The sequence below is a fragment of the Netta rufina genome, assembly GCF_964035555.1.
Source record: "Netta rufina genome assembly, chromosome: 26".
Taxonomy (NCBI): domain Eukaryota; kingdom Metazoa; phylum Chordata; class Aves; order Anseriformes; family Anatidae; genus Netta; species Netta rufina.
The window spans coordinates 1,122,299-1,143,238 of NC_140150.1; the positions used below are offsets into that span (position 1 = coordinate 1,122,299).

The 20,940-nt window shown below is 56.1% G+C and overlaps 1 protein-coding gene across 1 annotated transcript in view; it reads right to left on the reverse strand.

Annotated features, from left to right (window-relative positions):
• The window catches only part of PLXNA2 (plexin A2), a gene marked incomplete at its 5' end in the record, with an annotated part of 123,661 nt that extends 122,361 nt beyond the window's left edge, over window positions 1-1,300 (reverse strand). The window contains one exon of the mRNA XM_084302059.1: window positions 113-1,300. Within this exon, the coding sequence (XP_084158185.1) occupies window positions 113-1,300 (1,188 nt within the window). The remainder of the gene's footprint in view (window positions 1-112) is intronic.
• Between the last annotated feature and the right edge of the window lie 19,640 nt (window positions 1,301-20,940).

Consider the following 20,940-nt stretch of genomic DNA (forward strand, 5'->3'; position numbering starts at 1 on the left):
ACGTTTGGGGAAACTGAGGCACAGAAAGATTAACCCTATCCTGCAACCTGTATACCACAGGGCCCCGTATTGATACCAAAGGCTACAAGAGTCAACTCAAGGGCATCCTTACCGCTTTGGTGCACTGGACGTCCTTCCCCAGCAGCCAGTTGAGCTCCAGGTTGCCCTCGCCCTGGTAGCAGGACTGCAGGCGGTCCTTGATCTGGGCGTTGATGGTGCGGATGGGGAAGACGCAGAGCGCGGAGTCGTCCGGTGGCTGATGGTACTGCTTCTGTCCCTTGGAGAAAATGGCAAAGAGGACGTCCTCCTGCGCCGTGATGTTGAGGGCCCTGGCCAGCACGTCTCCCGGCTTCGAAAGGTAGGCTGCCTGCAGCAGGCGGTACTCCGTGTCCCCCTTGACGCAGCCGAAGGGCAGGGAGACGTAGGAGTGGAATTTGGGGTCGTCCTTGCAGAGGCGGACGATGCGAGACGTGTAGAAGAGGTCGCTGGCAGAGTTGATGGAGACGCCCTCTGGGGTCTCCGGCTGGACAGTCAAAAAATACACAAAATTGCCACTGGCGAAGCCGTAGATGTAGAAGATGTCAAAGTGCGACACGAGGGCCAAGGTGTCTGAGGGGATTTTAATGAGGGATGAGACAAAGTCACTGTGGAGCTCATAATCCAACATCGCTGACGACTCCGGGTCCCGGGGAAGCTTTCGGCTGGAGAGGGTGGGGAAATAATCCTGCTTCCCGTCCACCGCCGTGCCGATGAAGAGCTTCCCGTCCTCGCCCTCCGAGCGCACGATCACGCCGTACATGGTGCCCGTCTTGTTGACGCTGGAGAGGTAGTGCTCCTTCTTGTGCGAGGGCTCCACCAGGATGAAGAGGTCGTCCAGGCGCAGCAGCTTGCAGACCCCCTGGTAGAGGCTGCCGCAGGCCAGCAGCCGGTTCTCGGAGTAGTCGATGATCAGCAGCTTGTTGACGTTGTTGGTGAGCGTCAGGATCTCGCTGCATGGCTGCACGATGAGGGGCGGGTAGCAGGATTTGTTGTCCTCCTCGGGGCCGGTTTTGTGCGCCACCAAAATGGTCAGGTTACCCGACAGCTTGTAAACCCTGTTGATGGCTCCCACGTAGACGGCTCCGGTCCCTTGGTGCACGGTCAGGTGGTTGAAAGTCCAGTCCCGGTTCTCCGAGTGGAAAGTGCTGAACAAGGCGCTGCCGGACGCGTTTCGGGACAGCGACGCCAGGAAGAGACAGAGCAAAGCCACCGACCAGCCATCGGAGTCCGGTACCCGAGGCCAGATCTTCCTCTGATCCATCCTGGGAAAGGCAAAGCTCGTGCTCCCCGCGCGTGTCCTGTGCCCCAGCAACGTCCCTCACATGGTTCTAGGGGAGAGAAGCAAAGCAGACAGAGCAGGGGATTAGACCCAGCGTGCCTGCAGATAAAATTCAAAGGAGGCTTTCTAATTACACAGTCCTTGAGATAAAGTGAGGACATCTCTAAGCCCAACAAGAATTAAGCAGGTCCCCTTACTTATTCATAAACAGTTCAGGCCCGATGTTTTGCCACTTGGTTCAGGCTCTGCGTGTTAATTTGTGGCGTGGTTCGGCTGCTTCTGACGTGCTCTGCTCAGCCCCGGGAGGGGATCAGCAGCGTCAGCCCAAGACAAAGCCTGCAGTTCACACACCCAACCATCAATCTGCAATCTTGGCTAAAAGGATGTCTCCTGCAGGGTATGTTGTGGGAAGCAGCAGAGGAAATAAGAGGTGTTTTCTACCTTTAAATCCTCGATGACTTAATTTGAAAACCTGCGAAAGAAGTCTCATGCAGGCAAGCGCAGGGAGCACGCACACATCAAAGCCGTCAGGAACTCCTCCACCACTCCCCTCAGCAGTACCTGTGCAGGTGCTTTTCAGGCAGCAGCATTTCTCAGCCCTTACAAGGCACTGTGCTGCCAAAAAGCAGCTGATGTGGGGTGGAGGCACACAGCGGGTAGGTGAGATGCAAATGCAGCCAGCAGCACCATGCGCAGGGGAGAAACGGCCGGTTTGGGAAGCTCGGACAAGTTTCCTGCTCTAATAAAACTTCCAGGTGATCATGAAAACCTGTGCAAAGCAGCCTGGACACTGTCCCGGAGATGCATGCCAAGCAAACTGTCCCTGTGCCCTTCCGAACAGCTCCGTGGATAACCATCAGAAGGGTTTCCACTGCATGACGTGGCCATTTGGGTGCGAACGTGAGGACAAGGTGAAGGAATAAGACTTGAGCTGGATAATTCTGCCCACAATCTCTGTGGCAAAGAGGCCACAGAAAGGAAGACATTATTATTATTATTTAATGGAAAGTGTCAAATTGGGGAAAACATTTTATATGGTCCTTAAATCCCCTTCCACCACCACCACCCAAAATTATCACAGAGAACAACTCAGCAGTACCAGACGCGGTCTCAGGCAGAGGCAAGGAGACTGTGGGGTGAATCGGAAGAAGTAATGACCTAAGGATGCTTTAGAGCTCTTGCTGCCACAGGGAGAGCTACACGGGCACTTAAAGCAAGTGCTCCATCATGTTGGAAACATCTCATCCCCTTCTGTCTGCTCCAGACACTCAGGGAAGGGCACACAGCATCACCCTTGTAGAAGCAGGACGGGGTCAGCAGAGCCCTGCCTTCCTTCAGCAGCTGATGCCCAGCCCCAGCCCGAAGCCAACCAGCACCTTGGACCTTTCCCCACCACCAGCACGCAGCCACGGGCGCTGGGAGGGTGCTGGAGCCCGCTGGCCCCTGCCCCTTCCTGCCTGCCCGACAGCCGGGGCAGGACTCACGAGCCTGGAATTTCCTTAGGAAACGAGCGCCGGTCTCGGCTGCGAGAGGCATGTTTCCAGCAGAGCTCCTCGTCCACCCTTCCGGGCAGCGTGCACGCCGTGGCTGCTCAGCGGGACACCCAGAACCCTTCTGCCTGCTCTGCTCGGTTGGTTCCCGGCTCAGCCGCACGCTGCCTGCACCTCCCCGGGCTCCTGCAAACCTGCTGGAAGCGCTGCCAGCTGAGCACCCCGAAACACAGCAAGGAGACGGCTGGCAGAGCTGCTCAGTGCTCACTGGAGGTGGGCAGCTCATATCAGCCCCCAGAACATCCCTGCAGGGGGGTTGGGGACCTCTCCCAGCAGCAGGGACATCCCTGGCATCTCCCTGGGTGCCATCTCCAAACCTGCTGCTGGCCCTGACTTGGGCTCCCAGCTCAACCTCAGCCTTGCTCATCACCACAGATGCGTTCAACAACCTGGACCCAGAAAACTATCACAAAGTTCTCCTTTATCTCAGATTTTGCACTCTTCACGTGCTCCAGGGTGGATGATCTCGGGATGTATTTCACCTTCTTTCGGGGACAGATGCTCTCCACCACCGCACAGCACCGCAGGGTCACACCAGCCCTGGGGAGATGCAGAGGATGAGCCACCTTCCCTCTTGCCCTCCACCAGGGCTCTGCAAGCCAGGGGGAAGCTTCTATGGGGCCGTACATGACTTAAACCACAGCAAAACCTCAGAAGACAGGGGTCACATCTCCCTCACTCGCACCCCCCCGGCGCTGCACGCAGGAGGCTGCTCCCTCGCGCGCCCCACGTGCAGCTGTCGGGGCTGTCGGCAGCCTCTGCTTTGATTGATGCTGATCTCGGTTTTGGTATTTAAAATAATTCACGCTGCTGAAAACCTACACCGAGCTCGTAAGCGAGTGTCACCGAATGGCCGCTCTTTAGGCTTGTTAACGCCGGGAGCTGGAGCCGGGTGTTCCTGAGAGGTGACAAAGGAGCCCTGTCCCCGCGCTGCACGTTTCAGTGTCACTGACAAGACAGGGGAAGGAGCACGATAATGGGTTTCTCATTCTGCTCAGGGATACGTTTCCCCGGCTGCTTGCTTCTTATTTCCAGCTTCTTGATTTCTGCCTCTGGCTGAAGCTGTGCCTGCCCCTGCCAGCTCCCACCCGAACCCATCCGTGGCGATAGTGGGGGTCCCGGGGTGGCACCCAGTGACCGCTGCCCCGCGGCTCAGCCATTCCTGCTCTCCTTGCCAAGCTCCTGGGGGAGCACCCTGGTGCTATTCTCTGCCCTGAGAAGCTTCCAGAAGGCCAACAAGCAAGCAGCTCCCGAGGCTCTGCTCAGAGGGCCGCTGGTGCCCGCAGCAGGGTCTGCAACCTCGCGCATCCTCGCCCTTGGGAACGCAGCCAAGTGGCCAAGGCAGGGCTCTGAGGGACAGGAGGAGGTGGTTCTGGGACAGAGGGCTCAGGGACTCAAGGGAAGATCAGAAAGGAAAGGAAATTCTGTCCCGCTCGCACACGGCGCCTTGCAACAAGGGGGCAGCAGGATGGGAAGGAGAACCCGAAGAACCCGTGCTTACAAACATCGCTTGGAGATGACACAGCATGGCCCTGAACTGACAGCTCCCCTGCCCAAAGGAGCTGGACTGTGGGTGGCACAGGGCACACAGGGGCACACGTGTGGCACAGAACGGGGTCGGGATGACGCGGAGCACCAGAGGAAACCCGATGGCAGAGGTCGGGGATGGCAAAGCTGCAGGAGAGTTAAACACCAGGGAAAGGAGAGAGGAGGTGTTTTTAACTCTGGCTCTTAATACTATTGGGCCATTAATTTCCCCCCCCCCCCCCGCTTTTTTTTTTTGGAAGCGAGTTTAAAATATGGCTTTAAAAGCAATCTGAAGCTATTAGTAACGCAAGGTAAAAGAGAGAGTAAATTCAGGGACACAATATAAACCCAAGCAGCTGAAAGGCCTCAATTAGGCTGAAAGGAGTTATCTGGTATTTAAATAATTATTAGATTGAAGGAATAATCACAGGTCTGAGCCGATTTTTTTCCCCCACTGTCATCCTAATGGAGACTATAATATTATTATTCAAATGCCCATGATTCTCATTGAGGGGGGAAGAAAAAAGGGCTCATTTAATCTCCATGCGACAGGGCTTCAGGAGGCACGATTAGTCATTTCTCTTATTCCAGCTGTCAGTCACTCACGGGCACCACAGTTTGTCATTAGTTGTGTTTTTATGCACATGGAAAAAAAAAAAAAAAAAGAAAAAAAAAAGAAAAAAGGAAATTAAAGCCAAATAAAAAGGAAGAGAATCTCCCGTGGAAAATGACGGATCAAAGGAACAATTTTGATGTCATCAGTGCAGCAGCTGCCGTCTCTGCGTGGCACTGCTGTCTTCTCTCAGGGGCAGGGCTGCTCTCCTAGGCACTAATTCAGACACAAGCCCCCGGCCAGCTCCGTTCCCTCTGTCCCATTCCCATCTTGGTCTCAGCTCCTCGTGGCCTGATGCCGTTGTCATCCCCATGAGGGTCCCCAAGTGCCACCTGGCAGCACCCCGCTGTCCCCAAGCAGCCTCAGAGATGCTGGAGGCGTTTCCCCAGCTCCGTGCCAAGCCTCACAGTGAGCCAGTGCCCACCCCATGTGCCAGCCCCCCCAAATGTCTCCTGCACACCCTAAAACTCTGCGTGCACCCCCGGGGTGAGGTGGCTTTGGGGAGCTGTCTCACAGAACGGAGCCTCGTGAGAAATGGCTGGGCTGGCAGCGGGGGGAGAAGAGGCTGTGATTATTTTCTAAGCTGGAGGTGGATTCTGCCCGTTCTGCTTTTTATAGCCCTGTAAGATTCATTGCTGTGAGGCCAGGAGTGGGGCAGCGGGCTGGCTCGCTCCCCTGACCTCCCCTGCAGGTCAGCAGCCTGCCAGAAACCCCCCAGAATTATAGGAAGGGTCACCGAAAGGGCAGGCTGCACTGTATAAACTGCAAACACAAGAGCAAACCCTTTGGAACAACCTCACCCCTGCACCAGCCTGATCCTTCCTCCTCACAGACTCCATGCAGTATCTGCCATCCAAAACGAGCGAGAAAAAGCAGAGATTTGTCCTCTTTGTGGAAGTGAGAACACTCTGCTTCCCTCCTGGAGCTGATCAGAAGTTTTCCTATGAAATATCTCCAGCCATTAGAGGCGTTGCAGTGATTTATCGCCTTCAAAGACGTGATTTTCAGGACATTTGTCAGCCGCGGAGGAAGACCTCACAATAATTAATAGGGCTTTGTTGTGTTTTAATTAGACAACAGATCTGAGCCAAACTGCCTGATCTGAGCATCGAGTGCTGGGAAGTTCCCAGCTCAAACCTGGGGTTTGGTCCCAGCCCTGCCTGCTCGGTTCTTAGCACCCGGGGGAGTCCCCGCTGCTGAGCTCTGGCCCAAGAGCCCTGCCCGGTGTGAAGTAATCCCATCTTCCTAACATAAAGCAATGACCAGGACTCCCAGCACCTTTTATTTATTTTTAGGCTTTTGCTTTAACTAAAAGCAGGCTGCAAATCACCAGCGAGGTGCCCGGCAGCTCTGGCAAGGGCTGGTTGGTGGCAGGGGCACCGCTGCCAGCCCGCGGGTGCTTCACCCACTGCGGGTGCAATGCACACGTGTCCGGAGAGGAGAGGTGTCACCACAGCAAAGCTTGGCTCTGTGCTTCCATCCTGAAAACCCTCCTGACCCAGGATGAGAAAAAGCCTTTTTACACCTGATTTTGTGGGAAAACAAGCCCCCTGCCTCGTTTCTGCAGCCAACAACACAGAAGCTGCAAGCCCCAGCCTCATCCACAGTGTCCCTTGGTATGAGAAGGCAAAGCAGGAGTTACCGACCCACAGGGACAGCAAACACCAAGCCGTTCCCAAAGGATGCCGTGCACACCAAGCCCTTGGGTTTCAGACAGCAGCCACCTTCCTGCCCCCCACCTTTGCTTTGCTGCCCGCCCACTCCCCAGCCCCTGGGTGTTGGACGAGCTCACCAGACTTCTGAGAACGAGTTAAGAGGGCAAAACACAGCATTGTGAGCATTGCTTCCTCCAGTCCCGGGACAAGGAAGAGGAGGGGAAGAGCGAAACTCAGCCACCAGAAGGCATTTCCCTGATAACAAACACGATCGCGTGAATTATGCACAAAATTCGCTCATATTGTCCAGCCTCTGGACGTTGTTTACACAAGGCATACCGGATAAGCAACCTCTTCCCCCAGTCTCCCTTTTGAGCACACAGATCCCAACAGGCCTGGGGTGAAAAGAAACAGAGAAACCCCGGAGAGCCCCGCTGCAAGCCCCAGCGCTGCAACCACCCCGCGGACAACTCAACACCCTCACCGGGGCTCCCGGTGACCCCGGCTTCCTCCCAGGCTTGCTGAACAGACCTCAAAAGGCACGGTCCTCTTAGCACAAGCAAACTTGCAAACTGGGGCTGAAGCTTTTCTATGAGAGGCTCTCACGTTCAATCAAAGGAAATGCTCTGAAATCAAAGGGGAGTTACCAGGCGTAAACCGCTGTGGTGAAGGATGTGCGAGGGGCTGGTTTAGTGCCTCGTGCCTCCCCTCTGCGCCCGCGTTCATAAATGCTCTGAGCAGAGATTGTTCAGCGGAGCAGAGCTACTCTCCCCTGATAACGGCGACAAGCAAGCACGGGCACAGCTATCTCTGACCGCAAGGATGCTCGAGAAGCCCCGCGGCACAGCGAGGCGGCGTTGGCGTAAGGCTGACAAAATTGTCACCGTCTCCGAGGGAGCGCAGGCTCCTCCAGCAACTCTGAAGCAGGACCACAGCTGCAGCCCCGGCACGGCGTACATCCAGCTGTGCATCGCAGCTGGGGACATTTAACCCGCCAGCCCCAAAAGACGGCCAGCACAATCCTTAATCAGCCCAGGACACCTAGGTGGCAGAAATCAGACACCTCTCCTCGCCACGCTGATACTTGACACCTGCTACCTCAGAAACTACAGCTGGCAGCTATCGAGCTTCGAGCACACCGCTGCGAAATAGCTTATAAATTACCTGGTGTCAATAGGGAAGGTGCTGGGAAAAGAGGGCTTTATTCTCCGTGCAGCCGCCGAGGACAGAACCGGGGCTGCCAACACCACCGCGCACCGGAGCAGCGCAGAACAGACGCCCGCTCTCCTGGCTGCCTTGAAGTATGACACGAAGGGAAATTTAACACTTCATATGTTTCACAGCTGGTTTATTCAAGTTTGGGGAAGTCTCACTTTCATCCAAAACCCGGGTAAATGGGTCAATGGCTTTGGATTGCAGTAAATCAAAGATGTGTGGCCAGAAAGCTGCGATTCCCTAATCCAGTCTTGTTGCGAGGAGCAGCTATAACTATCACTCAAGAGATCTCTCTCTAAACTGTCGATAAAAACCTCCAGAAGCAGAGCCCACAGCTCCTCCAGGCAGTCTGTGTCAGTGCATCCCTCACAAAGTGCTTTTTCTAGTTTCTTACCCAGGTCCTGCTGGACCGAGGTGTATCCAGCCCCGTTTCACTGGCACATCTGAGCATTGTTCGGTTATTCCAGGACCTCATTACCAACAAAATACAATTTAACGGATGGTGACCTTGCTTGCAAGCAGATTAAATGATTAAATGATTTGCCCAAGGCTAGTCAAAAGGTCCCTGTGGCAAAGCTAGGAGTTTTATCTCCCGAGCCACAGCCCGGCACTCTCCCCAGGTGACGTCCAGCTGCAGTTTATTACAGGAGAATATTACAGCGCAGATCACAGAGCGGCCACCGAACTGGAGGAGGAAAAATAAGCAGCAGCTTCTCCTGGCCTCACTCCAAGTGCACCACAGGCAAGTGAAGAACCCCAGCTTCAAATTAAATGGGTCCCCAGCCACTCCATTAAACAGAAATCCTGAAACAGAAATCCTTTGGCTGTGCCAGCCCCGTACAGCGAGTGGTGTTCGTTATCCCCGATACTCCCCACGGCAGCCAGATGTATTTACACAGTAGCCACAGTGCTGTTACCTAAGTAAACCAGGAAATTGTACATTTGTTAAAATTAGGTTCTAAGATGCTGAATCCCCAACTGTGCAGCTATAGATTTCACTCAGCCAGCAGCACTGAAATTATTAAGAGCATGCAACTGCCTGCGTGCACATTCAGGCACGTTTCCCCATTGGAGAGGTGTTTACTGCTTATGATACCCAGCGCCACTCCAGACCGGGATCATCTTTTCAGATTATGAGCAGTAAGCACCAAGTGGAACCTACACAACTGCAGGCCACATGGTGCCTGTCGCTGGGCCTCCCCTTACCCCGCCAGGAGGGTCGGCAGCCAGACATCGGGGGCACCACCTTGGGCAGGATCCGCAGGGATGCGGGGTGGAGGGACACGGATGGACTGGCTCAGTTGGTGTGTGACCACCACAACCAGAGCCGAGGGGCACAGAGGGCTCGCTGCTGCACTCCAAATGGCAGCTGCCAGTCAAAACACCAGCGTTCCCACTGCGGAACTGGCAGAAATCATCATCCAGACACCACCCCGTGGGATCACACGGATTTGGAAAGGCAGAACGCAACTGCAGAAGCCCTGAAGTTAACAACCAAACTGAAGCAGACAGGTTGATGCAGGAGAGAGCCGCACAGCACTGAAGAACCCTTCAGGGACCATTAACCAGCCCTCATCAGGCCTGTCTCGGTGGAAGTACCTGCTATGAACTGCAATCGACACCAGCTTTATCAATGACATTAGGGAAGTGACTTTACCTCTCGAAGCCCCTGCTTGCCTACCCTTTCAAGTGCGCCACTGGGGTGCTTGATGCATTTTTGAAAGTGGCTTAAAATGCTTCACATTTCCCAGGATTCAGGCATCTCGCTTCCTCTCCAGGTGCTGCTGAGCACGATGGGCAGCAACCACCACAGAGCCGTGGGACACGGGCTGGTCGCCAGCAGGTCCCCATGGGGCACCCATGGGTGCCTGTGGGGTGCTCAGCACGGCCAGCCTGATGTCCCCTGCCTCAAGCTCTGAGCTCCAGCCATGGAGCAGAAAGCCTGGAGCTGCCTCAGCTCCTTCCCACCATCAGCTCGGGCTCCTCTCCTGCAGTCTGGATGTCAAAGTGCACCTGAGAACGTGGCTTCTTCCCACTCGTCTGCTCCGTGCTCCTCTGCCCTGCTTTTCATCTCACAGCTCTGGCAGATCACTGATTAATTCAAGCCTGTTTAATAACCCTTCTGTCTAGATGAAACAAGCTGTCTTGTTTCTTTATTTTTAACACTAACTCTTGTTTCTTCGCTAAGGATCTTTCTGTCATTTCTAAACTTCTCTCTCTCCAAGCAAGCTGATAACAGGACGGAGAAAGCATCTGCTTAGGCCCACATCTGCCATCAGCCACAAGCTCCAGCACAGGGGCCAGACACCTCGATGGATAGGAGGTTCCAAAAGCCTGCTCTTGTCCCGTGAAATGATTAAAATTTCTCTCTGCTTTGCTGTAGCAAATCCCTGCATGGCTCCAGACCAGGACAAACACCAGGGACCGGCTCCAGACCCTGCAGGGGAGAGGGAAGGAGACCGGGAGGAGCGGCAGAACTGGGGCAGAGCGTGGATCCCTGTGCCTCTCCACCCTACTGTGGGCAGAAAGCAATCTTTGGAGATCCTGAGAGCCCTCACCCTGCCTGCAGCCCCCTGGCCGTGCCCCCAGTGCAGCAATCGATTCGCGATGGCCGGGCGGGCGCGGGGCCCTGCAGCTGCTCTGCCGCCGAGAGAGGCCCCACAGCCCCCGTCCTCCTCCCAGCCTTCACCTGCTCTCCCTGCTGTCCTCGTGCAGAGGGTTTTGTGCCTCGACCAGTTCTCCTCCCACCTCTGTCCCATCCCATCCCGCCTGCGGGGCCGGCCCCGAGTGACCCACGGGGACCCCGCTGCCGATGGGGCCGAGCTGGAGCGGCTCAGCTGTCTCCTGCCTCTCTGAATTTCAAAGCTGCACTTGTCTGTAGAGCAACTGAGTCATTTCCTTCCTATATCCAGACTATCGGACCAGATCCAGCAGTGGCCGGAAAACAATAAATCCTTCAAGGACTTGTAAGGCCATATTTCACAGGAATGCAGCAGGCCCGCCTGCTGCGAGAGCTCCTCGCACACCCTCGGATCCAACGCTCCTCGTCTCGCCCCGTCCCCGTCCCACCTCCCCGGGCAGCCCCCACGCTCCCTGAGCATCATCCGGGGGCTAAGAACCGGTAACAAAATTTCCTCCATCCCAGCTTTCAGCTGGTTCAGTTTGCATGCGTCTCCTTTACAACCACAAACTGGCCAGATCCACTAAACTTCTGTCAAAATTTCTTCAGGATCACTGGGGACGAGAACAAGGCAAAACTAAGTGATTTCAGCTCTTTGTGGCCTGAGAGCTGCAAAACTTCCACTGAAACAAGGTTCAGATGCTTTGTCAAAAAAACCCTGTGTGCTTGAAGCTGAATTTCCACGCAGCTCTGAGGGAAAATTGGTGCATTTTCCAGAAGCAATCAGAGCTGCCTCCATCGCCTTTTTGGAGGCCAGAAACAAAACCCAACTGACTCGCCTGAAGATTTATAGCACCATTAATCAAATGAGCCCAAATACATGGGGAAAAACTAAGTGACAAGGAAATTAATATTATATCCTCCTCAGAAACAAGATGGCTCGTGCAGATAATACGGCAACGTGTGGTGCTTGCAATGGAAATTTTGTACAAGTCTGCAAGGAAGCGAATGGTTAAAAGCCACAGTGCTGGATTCACACTCAGGAGTAAAACCTCTGCCTGCAGAACAGCCCAATCCCACCCAAATTCTGTCTCCTGAAGTTAAGCCTCCCAGTGACCCAGTGCTCTGGGCAAAGTTAATTTTCTCAAACAAGTTACACAACGCCCTTGGAAGTCCTTTAAAGAGCCTCTGTTTTTGTTTGTTTCCAAAAATTCGTTCTAGGGCTTCCCGGCTCAGCCTGAGACAAGCTGTGGCTGCCTCCAAGTCAGGCGAATTATGGCGTGGAAGCGAGGGACCAGCCCTGCCCCTGTCACACAGCTCAGGCCCTGAAAGGCCCCGTTACGCAAGCACTTGTCCCGGCACCTTATTACACACCAGTGGACAAGCAACGGGGCTCCTGCCTCTTTCTTCCAGTGAACTCTGAGTGCTTGCCTGTGCTCCTCGGTTGCTATGAGACTTGAAAAACTGTCTAAACCTGCGGCCACCACGGGCCCTCGGCACAATTCCTGCCCTGCAAGGCCCCTCGCCTGCCAGGGAGAGCACAACGGAGCTCGGAGCTGCTTCTGCGATGAGCTCCTTGCTGACTGCAGACAGCTTCACGACAGCCCGGAGACAAAGCCTGCGACCAAACTTTTGCTGCTGCCCCAGACCTCAGCCAAAAGGATGATTTACTGCAGGCGTTTTTCATCTGGCCCGTAGAGCTTCTGTAAAGCAACAGGCGATGCCTCCACAATGTTGGGCTGATTCAGGAGGAGAGGGGCAGGCCCCAAAGGTCAGTTTTTAGAAAGTTCAAGGGCAAACAGAAGCACTTTCCGTGTCAAGGGGGACCTTGTGAAGCTCACACTCCCTGCTAGCAGGCAGCAAGCTTTGCTCAGCGTCTGGAGTACAAGTATGTGAGCAGCAGCTTTGGAGAACAGTTAATACACAAGCAGTTGACTCAGAATAACAAAAAACCACCATTACCACCAAAAAAAAAATAAATGAAAGAGCTGCTCTCCTCTAGCAGCCTGGCCTCAATAAGCAGCTTTGCCTTTCCTGCTGACCTGCAGCTCCCAGAGCTGAGGGCTGAACTGAGGGAGGTATTTGGGCACCTCCGTTCCCACCTGTGCCCTCCCCTCAGCACCAGCAGTTAATAAACTGAAGGCAGCAGAAATAATGCTCGGGGGGCTGCAGCAGCACAGGTGAAGTTTGCATCCACGTGCACTAACCGGTGCTTCTCCGTGCCTGGGTGGATAATTTTGATAACGTGGCTGCGTACTGCATCCATACAGTCACCTCTCACCGAAACCCACAATAGCCGAGATGCGTGGAGTGCGCAGTGATGCTGAGATGTCCCCAAATCACACACAATACTTCGCAATAGGTAAGGCCTGACGTAACGCCTGTGAGATGGCAAATCCTTCGGATAGGAATAATTTAGCCGGTTAGGAAACCTACGGCAGTGTTCCTTTTTCCTTCCCTGCCCCACCTCTTCGCAATTCCGTTAAAAGTGAAGAGGAAATTCACATGTTTTTTTTTCTTTTCTTTTTTTTTTTAATAAAACAACATTGCAGGCTGTGACATAAACCAGCAAAGACAGGAAATACGATCATGAGGGCAGTGCTCCATCCTCTACTCCTGTCACTGCGACTTTTTGGGTACTTGGCAAATGAATGAGCAAAGGAGACAGCCTGCATGTTTTATGGAGTTGAACTGTAACATCCCTGTTCAGCAGCCAACTTACCATTTTCCTGCTCTGACATCAATAAATCTCCCCAGCCACAGGGAACAAAGATCTTAACATGAACTGGCTGCACACGAGCTCCTCATATTTGGCTACCTAGGCAAACCACCGGCACGCTGTGGTTTGTGGCGCTCGCTGCTGTTCTGTAATACTCACAAAGTGGGAAATTGCTCTTTTCGGTAACATGACTGGGGAAGTTTTAAGGCTGCTACTGACGCGCACACCTTCATTACAGCACTTGCTTTTCTGACAGGCAATTCCCAGAGGCTGGAGAATCCCAGCTTCCCACCGCTGGCAGACTGCGGCCTCCGTGGGGTTATGAAAGGAGCCTTGACAAGGCAACGTCTGAAAGCGCAGCGCTCAGGAAGCAAATAATACTTAGAGCAGGTTCTGAACTCTATCAAAACGCTGGGGCTGAAAGGTGCTTTTTGGAAGCTTATTTTAAGGTAAACAGAGCAAAGCAGCATTAAACGTGAGCAGGGAGGAAACCCCCAGCACACCTCCACGTGCTGCCGGGCTTCTGCTCCTCCCTTGCCAGCCGCCCGGTGCCGCGGGGCGATGCTGAGCCACAGCTTCCCTCCCGACCCCCAGCGCCCTGCGCCGAGCACGAGGCACTGCTCCCAGCCTTCCTTCATCGAGGACAGGGAACTGAAACAGAGGAAAAGCCGCTCGTAAATCTCTCCGGGAGGCATTTGTTCCCAGCTCGCCGAGGCTGGAAATGCCACGAGGCGCCTGTCCCACGCTGAGCCAGCAGCCGGCGGAGGTCCCGCGCGCACCGCGGTGGCTCCGCTTCCTGCCCAGCCCGCGCGCCCGGAGCCAAGCGTTGCCCGAGAGCTTTCCTGTTTTCCCCACCGCCGCTCGGCGTCCGAGACACGGCACAGGGTGCTGCAAGCCGACCCCCCGTCGCTGCTGCTGAGTGAGTTAAAATTACTGTTTTTCTAATGCTGCTAACAGCCAGCCAGGAGCTGCAAGCAAAATAAGCCGTTTCCCTTAACCTTCCTGATAACGCACAGGGAACAGCCTCTGCACGGACTGTAACACCCCGTTCCAAGCATCACTTGACTGCTAGATAGCCAAGAGATAGTGAGCTCATCTGCACCGCAGCGAGCTTTGCCCCGCAGCCCCAAGGCTTCCCCCAGCACCCAGGGGACCCACCAGGGCACTGCAGGAGGCAGGGGCTGGGCGCCTGTGCCAGCTCCTCTGGACATCCTCCTGCTAATCCCGGATTCTGCAGCTCTAACTGTTCCCACAGAGGCTTCTGCTAGCACAGAGACACCACAAAGCAGCTGCTCCCCTTGCTCCTGAGCGGCAGCAGTGGCCACAGCCCAGCCAGCAGCACGGGCACGGCGTTACGTGGCACTCACACCGACCCGGAGAGTCCCAGAACAGCCTCCCCAGAGCCCAGGCAAAAGCAGATCCAACGCCACTTACCGCACTCAGAGGAGGCTCAGGCTCGGTGGCAGCCAGGAAGGAGGCTGCCCTTCCTCACCAGCTCCTGCCTCGGCGCTGAGCCCCCTCCCCGGCCGCACAGCCCCGGCTCAGCCCCCGGCTCCCTTAACGAGCACGGAGAGGAGCGGCAGCAGCAGGAGGCGGCGAGGTGAGAGGTCAGTGTAATATTTACTCAGACATCACCTTTCACTTTTATGAAGCGGGGAAATCGTGTCGGAGCAGGAAAAGGGCTGCAAGGGACATTCCAGCCTGGGAAGCCACCGTCACGCTGAGAACAGCACGCAGCAGCCCCGGACAGCCAGGGCTGGGGGCTCCGCCAGATCCCCCTGAAACCGCACATGGCAGGGACAGGCTCCGGGCTGCTCAGCATCCCTGCCACTCGTCACTGCCACAGGGGAGCCAAGGGGGTTGTCAGGGAGGCAGAGACCCCCTCCAGGTCCCCTGTGCTTTAGGATGTCAGCCCGGAGCCCATCGCACCACCAGCTTTAAGGAACCCATGGGAGATCGGGCACACGGCGCAGGGAACTACAACAGAAACGCGTGAGCTGGGAGGCAAAATTCCCCCGGCAGACCTCAGTTCCTTAGAAGAACCATCCCCTCTGCCAAGCAGCGAGATGCTTCCGAGCAGGCCGGTGTGCAGAGAGCTGTTAACATGGCCAGACACAGCACCAGCACCTCGGGGCAGGGCAGGATGGATGCAAGGGCAGGGAGCGGCCGCTCTCGTCCCCACCGTGGGCACAGCACGGGCCCAGCTTGCAGGGCTCTCCCAGGCTATCACTCTGCCTCTTAAGATGATCTAGATTTTTTTTTATATAATGCGATTCTGATGCCTTTTATCTCCTGCTCTGAATGTAATTTTAGCCCAGGCAAAGCAGGATTAAACTTTCATAATATGATGCATTTATCTCGCTTTCGTTCACCCCATCACCACCTCCCAGCTCGATTTCACCCAAACAGAAGCAATGATTACAGCGAGAAACACGAGATGGGATCTATCAGATAGCAGAAGGGAGGGCACCTCTTTCCCAGCACCCCATCCCTGCCTGCCCCCTGCCACAGCAGCCTGGCTGCCAGCATCAGGCTGCCAGCATCACTCAGGCCCCTCTGAAATACACAGGTGGATCCTAATTTGGGCTCAAAACGCAGCAGAGAGTACACAGCTAGGGTGCATCACTGATATATGCTGCACCTGTGTGTCTGGGAAGCCTCTGTGTGCCTTCTTGGTGACCTCCTGCTCCAGCTGCACCCCAGCAGCTCCCAGCACCTACACTTGGACCAGAAGAGCCACGAGTTGTGCCGGGAAGCCACGAACCACGCCAATGAGCCAGGTTTTCCTGGACCAGGAGCAGGAAGAGCCAACCTGCCTCAGCCAGGAATTTCTGGAGAGCACCAAACCCTTCCTGCCTCCCCCACAAGCGCTGTTTTCAGCCACCAGGTGCAGCAAAAGGAGGGGTCAGACCCGCAGCCACCTGCAGCTCCTGCGACCCCCCCTCCTAGCACCAGCCACCAACGCGCAACGGTGGCCGCAGCTCTGCACAGCTCCACCAGCTCCTTCTGCGTTTCTTTTTGCAGGGAGGCTCCGCTCTGGCTCCACCAGCCTGATCCGGAGGATCCCCTCTAGTGGGACGAGATGGAATTTCAAGCCCACCGCCCGCTGCCATCCGCTCCCAGAGCCCTCCGTGCCCCGGCTGGAGCTGCAGCCAGGGTGGGGGCACCAGGCCCGGGTGGTTCAGGCTCACAGCCCCTTTCCTCCCCAGCACCAGCACACAGCCAGTGTTTGGATTTTAACCATGGAGAAAACAAAACCAAACGTGAACCCCCCGGGGCAGCTGCCTCTGCTGCCCAAGGCCAGCCACTGCCCTGCTTTTGTTCCCTTCTCTTTTCAGGGCCCAGGCGCTGGCTGCACCGCTCCTGCAGACAAAGGGCTCGTGGCCTCCACGCACCAAAGCGCCTCCGAGCCCCCGTGCCAGCACCCTCGGAGCTCTCAGCCCCGAGGCCGTGCACAGGACACCCTTGGCGATGGTCCTAAAGATGCATCAGATCCCACTGGGGTGTTGGTGGCTCAGGGCTTGGCAGCACCTTTGTCCCCCCCCCCCCGCCCCAGGTTCCCCTGCCCTCCCCTCTTTTGGTGTGGCGGTGGCCTCCTAGCCAAGCTGGTTAAGAGATTAACACTCTAAAAACCACATTTACTCTAATTAGCCATGAAATCTTTGTAACTAAGTGAAAAAATGTTTCCCTTGAGGGATTTTTGTCCATTCATCACTGTTTGAATTGCCAGGGAGAGAGAGGAGAGAAAGAAGAGAAAAGAGGGGGAGAAGAGGGGAAGAAAACCTCAGATCTAATGAATGAACGGCGGAGTGCCCCGGGGGAGCAGCGGGCTCCTACAAAACACCTCAAAGGGGGCTTTTCACTGCTGGCCAAAGGGATGCTTCGGAATTATTTCAAGTTAGCAGACCGCAACACAACGCCCCGCGAGCCGGGCAGCCTGGCTGCAGGACCCGTGCCTCCCTTCCGTGGGGACGGACAGACGGACGCTGCGCGCACCGACAGCTGCGTGCCGCTGCCCTGGGGACAGCTGGGGGACAGGGCCCCCAGTTGTTGTCTTACTGGGGGGGGGGGGGAGAAAAAGCTTCACAAAGTTGTGGGGGTGAGAATCTCACCACGACTCGGGCCCATAAATATTTCAAATCGCTGGAATAAGAACAATTATATTCCTGCCAGCGCTTTTCTTGTGTATTTTAAATGTGTCACCGCCTTCCACTTTCTCCCCCGTTTGTGTTTCTCGTAACAGGCCCATGAAATAAAGATTAGCTGAATAATCAAGAGTGTTTAGAAATGTGAAGGGGCTCGTCTCAGGAGCACTGCGCACTCAGGTTCATCTTTTTTTTTTTTTTTTTTCTCTCCTCTTTTTAAGGATGCCAAACCCCGGCAGGGGAGGACAGTTTGCACACACCAAGATCCAGGCTGGAGCGGGAGCGCACGGTGCCGAGCGCGCGGGGACGAGGCGAGCAGAGCGCGCGCTTCCCCATCAAAAATGACAGCCTCGACACCAGGCGGAAGAGGGGGGCACTCTCCCCCATTACATATTTATTGTGCAAAGCTGCAGAGGGGCCAATTAAAACAGCTTGATCACTGCCACGTTCAGGCAGCCGCGGATGAGAAGCAGGAGGAGAAGCAGGTGTACGTTTTCCTGTTGCAGTTCCAGCTCAGCTCGCTCCTCTGAGAGCCGCTGAAAATCCCAGCTGAACAAAGGTGCTGCCGAGGCAGAAGCCAGCTCCTGCAGGAGGGCAGCACGCGGGCACCAAAAAGGCAGAACAGCTTTCCTCCTTCAGCCCTCCGCCCCCGTACCCCACGCAGTTTCTCAGTGTTTGCTTTTGCTTTGTTTCCCATTTCGTCTCTTCCTATAAGCTGCCTACTGCACGAGGCAGGCTGCACCCACATCTGCCCCAGCTTTCGGGCAATTGCTCCAAGACACGCTCCTGACTCCAACATTTAGCTGCAACAGGAGTTCCTGAAGTAAGTTCTGGAAAGCCTGGGCGTGGTGGTTAACCGGGGCTCTCAGGAAGATGCTGCAAATCACACCTTTCCCTGAGACGCCACAGGGTCTGCACAGCAAACGGCTCCAAATGCCATTTCCATTTAGCTGTTTTGCAAGCCAATTTGTCACATACTAATGTAATTTGCTGAAGAGAGTTAAAGAGCACAGGGCAGTAGCAGTCACCTTTTTTTTTTTTTTCTCCTCTCTCTCCAGACTCCCACATCCAGCCTGGATCTGCATTTTCGCTTTTGCATCAAAGCCGAAATTCCCTTCTGTGAGAGGCGCAGGGAAGCTCAGGGTTAACACGAAGAGCAAGACGGAGTGATAAGAGCACCAGGAAAAGCTGTTTCCATCATACCGGTGGATTGTGTGCACGTCTCATGCAGCATCTGTTACCTGTTTCTACCACACAAACTTGTTACCAGCCGGGGGGGAGCCTCACAATTAATTACATCAAATAACAGTATAAAAACAATGAGAAGTGAACTGTGCTAGTCTTCTTGCAACAAGCACCACGGAGATGGTTGGGAAAGATGACTGGTTCCCTACATAAGCCATTTCACAACAGTTCTACATCCACAATGCCCATTCCTGGCGCCAAGTTTCTCAAGTCAAAGCTGTTTTATCTGGTTCCCTGCACCACCCCAAAACCACATTTAAGCTTTGAGGTCCTCAAAGTGACAACAAATGGCAAAAGGACAGCAATAAAGAAAAAAATATCACTTTTTCAAGGATCTAACACCTCTGTGTTAAAGGAAAAAAGCTAAACATCTGCTCAGAGGATGGCACAGATTCCTTCTGAGGCATCCATCTTTCAGCTGTAAAGTAGGTCATTTGATTTAACTTTTAGAAGCACCGTTATCAATGAGGCCATGCAGAGAAGGACAGCCAAGACCAGCTCCCTGAAGCCAGCTGAGATCTATTAAGCACATTCAAGCCACCAGTGAAGTATCAAGTGCTCAGCAAATAGCGAGGAAACCCGAGCAGCAGCAGGTTTTTGTATCATGGTGCTCTGCAAACTTCACATTTTCTCACCTCCAAGCCAATATCTTGAACTGCAGGTCACAGACGTACAGGGTCTGCTGTTTTTTTTCCCCTCCACCACTTACTATTCGCGTCACTTAATATCAGACTATTGACTTTCTGATACCCCTTTGAACGCAGATTAACTGGACATCATTCACTTCACCTCCAGGAATGAGCGTGAATGGGAACAAAGCCTGTGCTGCCTGACCAGGCCAGGTTAAAGGGAGGTCAGGAGATGAGAGGACAAGTGGCATCTCCAGCCTCTGCTGCGAGCACACGCGCACAGCTCCGGGGCTGGAGAAGACGCGGACCACCGCACACAAGTCAGGATTTCCCTGAAGGGAGCCTGAACGCATTCATCTTCCTTCCCTCATTGCCTCTCGATAAAGGTCTTGCAAGGATTTGGGGAAGTTCTAAAAGGGGTTTTTTCTCCCCAGATTCAGGGGGTGCTTTCTAAGAACCCCTCCTCGCCAGCAGGAGCTGTGCCGGGAGGAGCTCATCCCGCTGCCGCCTGCTCCGGAGCACGGCTGAGCGCTAACAAGTGCCGGCGGGATGCCGGGGGGGGGACCCGCACCGCTCGGAAAACGGACCGGGAAGGGAGCAGGGAAGGAAAGGGGCCGGGGGAGCTCCCCGGGCTTTCTGCAGCCCCCGCGGCCGCCGGTGGGCACCACCTGGGGGCTGCTGCTCCCGGCTCCGGCCGCTGCCGGCAGCGCTGGTTCCGCGGGGGCGCTGGGCTCAGCACGGCTCGGCTGGGCTTAGCACGGCTCAGCACGGCTCGGCTGGGCTAAGCAGGGCTCGGCACGGCTCGGCACGGCTCCTGCCACCCAGCAGCGCACCCCGCAGCGCCCGGGAGCGGCGAGCCCCAGCCTCCCCCCGCACCCTCCCGGGCAGCCGCACCCCGGGGTGCCCTCGGAGGAGCCCCGCACCCTGAGGTGCCCTCTGGGCACGAGCCCCTCGCCAGCCTCGGCCACTCACCAGACCTCGCGGCTCCGCTGCCGCCCTCCTCCCGGGGCTCCCCGGCTCACGGCGGGCAGAGCCGCACGGCCCCGGCCCCCTCCACGGTGCAAATCCAGGGCCGGGCGCCCGCCTCCGCCGCTGCTCGTCCTCCTTCAGCCCCGCAGCCTCCCCGGGTGCGGCGCGGTTGTGCTCAGCCTCCGGTGCCTCGGCAGCCTCCGGAGCCTCCGCAGCCTCTGCCCGAGTGCGGCGGCGGCGAGCGCCGGCTCCCGGCCGCCCTCCCCAGCATCCGCCCGCCGCCCAGCCCGGGCGTGCTCCGAGCTCCCCCCCCGGCTCCCTCCGAGCCCCTCCGAGCCCCCCGCAGCCCCGCTCCGAGCCCCCCGCTCCGCTCCGCTCCCCGCCGCCGAGCCCCGAGCCCCGGCGCTCCCCGCCCGCCGCCGCCGCCTCCCCCGCACCGCCCCCGCTCCCCGCCTTAACCCTTCCTCCGCCGAGCTGCGGGGCTCGCCCCCTTCGTCCCCCCCCCTCCCGAGGCCAGGAGGAGCAGGAGAACGCGGTCCCCAGCTCACCTGAGCGCCGCCGTCCTCCCCCCTCCTCTCTCCCCGCTCGCCAAAAGCCGTCCCCGTGCCCCGGTGCTGCTGGAAGAAAGCCCCAAAGCCAGCTCGGGAACGGGCAGCTCCGGGGGCTGCCAGACCCCCGGGGGGGTTGCGCCTCCCCGGGCAGCACCGCACCTATGGGGGGGGGATTAGGGGCTGC